The sequence below is a fragment of the Pteropus vampyrus genome, unplaced genomic scaffold (assembly GCF_000151845.1).
Source record: "Pteropus vampyrus isolate Shadow unplaced genomic scaffold, Pvam_2.0 Scaffold417, whole genome shotgun sequence".
NCBI lineage: Eukaryota > Metazoa > Chordata > Mammalia > Chiroptera > Pteropodidae > Pteropus > Pteropus vampyrus.
The window spans coordinates 735,689-738,477 of NW_011889198.1; the positions used below are offsets into that span (position 1 = coordinate 735,689).

General features: G+C 57.3%; 1 protein-coding gene across 1 annotated transcript in view; it reads left to right on the forward strand.

The window, feature by feature from the left end:
• The window catches only part of VWA3A (von Willebrand factor A domain containing 3A), a 69,610-nt gene that overhangs the window by 64,346 nt on the left and 2,475 nt on the right, over positions 1 to 2,789 (forward strand). Inside the window, exons 23-25 of the mRNA XM_023523815.1 lie at positions 640 to 784; positions 1,195 to 1,346; positions 2,243 to 2,366. Of these exons, the coding sequence (XP_023379583.1) occupies positions 640 to 784; positions 1,195 to 1,346; positions 2,243 to 2,366 (421 nt within the window). The remainder of the gene's footprint in view (positions 1 to 639; positions 785 to 1,194; positions 1,347 to 2,242; positions 2,367 to 2,789) is intronic.

A 2,789-nucleotide genomic window follows, 5' to 3' on the forward strand; every position in this document is an offset into this window, starting at 1 on the left:
CAGAAGGGGCCACTCCTCACGGCCTCCCTGCCTCTGCCCCCTCCGCCTCGGAGCAGGGAGCCGCCGGCTGTTTGGTGCCATTTTGGAGAGGAAAGTGTGCATCCTGCTGGACACCTCAGGGTCCATGGGCCCCTACCTGCAGCAGGTGAAGACGGAGCTGATTCTGCTGATTTGGGAGCAGCTGCGGAAGCACTGTGACAGGTAAAGGGCAAGGGCATGGGCCGTTGGGCAGTCCAGGAAGATCAAAGGGGTAGTTCTGGGGCATTGCTGGCCTAGGGCACCCCCCTTACCGAACTTAATATTAAAAAGAGGACACATTCACTGAGCCCCTTCATGCACGATTCCTCATGATGACCCTGTCGGGTACTGTCGTTATCATCCCACATTTCCCGAAAAGGACATGAGGACTTAAGTAATTTTCCCAAGATCGCGTAAGTCATCGGCGGCTGAAGGGTATTTAAGGCGACTTCTTTGTGCACCCGGAAGCTTCGCTGTGTCCCTTCTTATTCTTGGGCGGCCCGTGTGGGGCTCCCCGTAGGGCTTTACTGATAGGCGTGGGCAGGCCTGCCGGAGGTCATTTGACCCGAACTCGGTGTACACTGGCACATTCTGACCAACCTCTTTCTCCCCGCTCCCCAGTTTTAACCTGATCAGCTTTGCAGAGGGCCTCCAGCTGTGGCAGGACACCCTCGTGGAGACCACGGATGCAGCGTGTCATGAGGCCATGCAGTGGGTGACCCGCCTGCATGCTGAAGGGAGCACCTCAGTCTTGCAAGCATTACTGGCAAGTTCCACCCCTGAGCCTGACCTGGTAGCAAGGCAGAGACACCATCCCCCCATATACAGATACTGCGCAGTGCTTTACAGTTTACTAAGCGTTAAAGCACTTCGCCTTCCTAACAGACCAGTGAGAAACGGATTCTCGTTCTCACTTTATAGATGAAGACGCGGAGGCTCAGAGAGGTTAAGTGCCTCGCCCGGGGTTAACCAGCCAGGATGTAGGCCGGGTCCTTTCTCCTAAACTTCAGCAGCCTCCTTGGTCTGTGGTGGGCTGAAGGGGGAGCCTCTCAGTCTTCACGGAGAAGTCGGTGGCGTCCAATCAGACGCATCTGCCTTGGGGACAGCAGGCCCTTGGCTTTTGCGGTTCCCGGTCAGCGCCTAGGCCTGAGCCGGACGGCCTACGCACTCTTGCAGAAAGCGTTCAGTCTTCGCGGTGTGGAAGGGCTGTACCTCCTGACGGACGGGAAGCCAGACACGAGCTGCAGCCTTGTCCTGAGCGAAGCACAGAGACTCACGGAAGAACGAGACGTGAGGGTGCACACCGTCTCCCTGAGCTGCTCGGGCAGGTGGGCCACCTGCACCCCACCCCAGGACCTCGCGTGCGCCCCACCCCAGGACCTTGCGTGCGCCCCACCCCAGGACCTCGCGCGCCCCCCCATAGCCGGTGTCTGGGGGGCAGGGCCTGGGCGATCTGCCTTGTGCAGGATTCACGCTAGATACCAGTCTCTCCTGGGCCCCTTCCCATGAGTCAGAAATGGGGTGGGTCTGGGCAGGGACACACGACAGGGTCGGCTCCTCTGTCCTCCCCTTATTTGCCCATCAGTGGGCCCCCCCCATGACAGTCTCCTGCACGGGAGCGAGTTTGCACCCCTCCCCACAGTCACACATCACCTCTCCCCCACTAGCCTGCCATCTTTCTTGGGAGCACATTTATATTTAGGGGGAAAAAGTTCAAAGTAGCACCGTTATGGTCACCTTCATAAACGATCACCATAGAAACACACGTGTCAGATCACAGAGATGTGCGTGCTTCGGAAAAAGCCATCCATGTTATGGGCCAATAATGCGATTACTGGGTGTGTGGTTACTTAGGTGCACATTCTCTCTGTCTAAACCATGAGCTCCGTAAAGCTCGTCCTGTGTCCCTGCCTGACCTAACGCGTCAGGTGCTGGGTAAATGTCCACTTAGGAGGCGGGGCTAGCGCGCTGGCCGTCGCCTTTCAGAGGGTCCAGGCTAAATGGTAACACTAATATGGTGGCTCCATTTCACATGCAGCAGCAGCTACTGCCACTGCCCGTGAACTGGCTGGGTTAGTGATGCTGACGTGGCCTTAGTGGCCTAAGACATCAAAGTCCAAGGCCCATCACTCCACAGACTTGAGTTCCCGATGGGCTGGGGGCTCCCGGAAACGAGCCTGAGGGGTCATTGAGCCTGGCCCCAGCACTCTGTCCCTCCCTCCAGGGCAGAGGTCACCTTCCTGAGGAGTCTAGCCTCCCTCACGGGGGGACGCTATCACTGCCCTGTCGGCGAGGACACGCTCTTCCAAATCCACGGCCTGCTGACCAAGGGCTTCGCGGATGAGAAGGTAGGTCGTGGAGCTATTGAAATGTCTCCAGAAAATGTCAACAGATGGGCTTTTCCCTCCTGACTGAAGAGATCCCGGTTTCTCTTGTCAAAGGGGGAAAAAGTTCAAAGTTCAAAGTGCCTGCCCACTGCCCTCTGTCCAGGCTGGACGTCCTCAGGGCTGGGGACGAAGCAGAGCGGGGTGTTACTTAGTAATATGACAGCCTGCATCACTGAGCACATACGACGTGCAGCTTTGTGGCTTCTTATAGACAAAGCCTCTCCCTCCTGCCTGCAACCTCGTACCCATGTGACAGGTGAATGACAGGCTCGGGCAGAGTGAGCGGTGAGGCTGGAGCCCAGATCCCCTGCTCCTAGGCTCTGTCCTTGAATTCCTGCGAAGTTCTGTCTCCCTGTCTTCAAGCCATTGAAACACAGATACTCA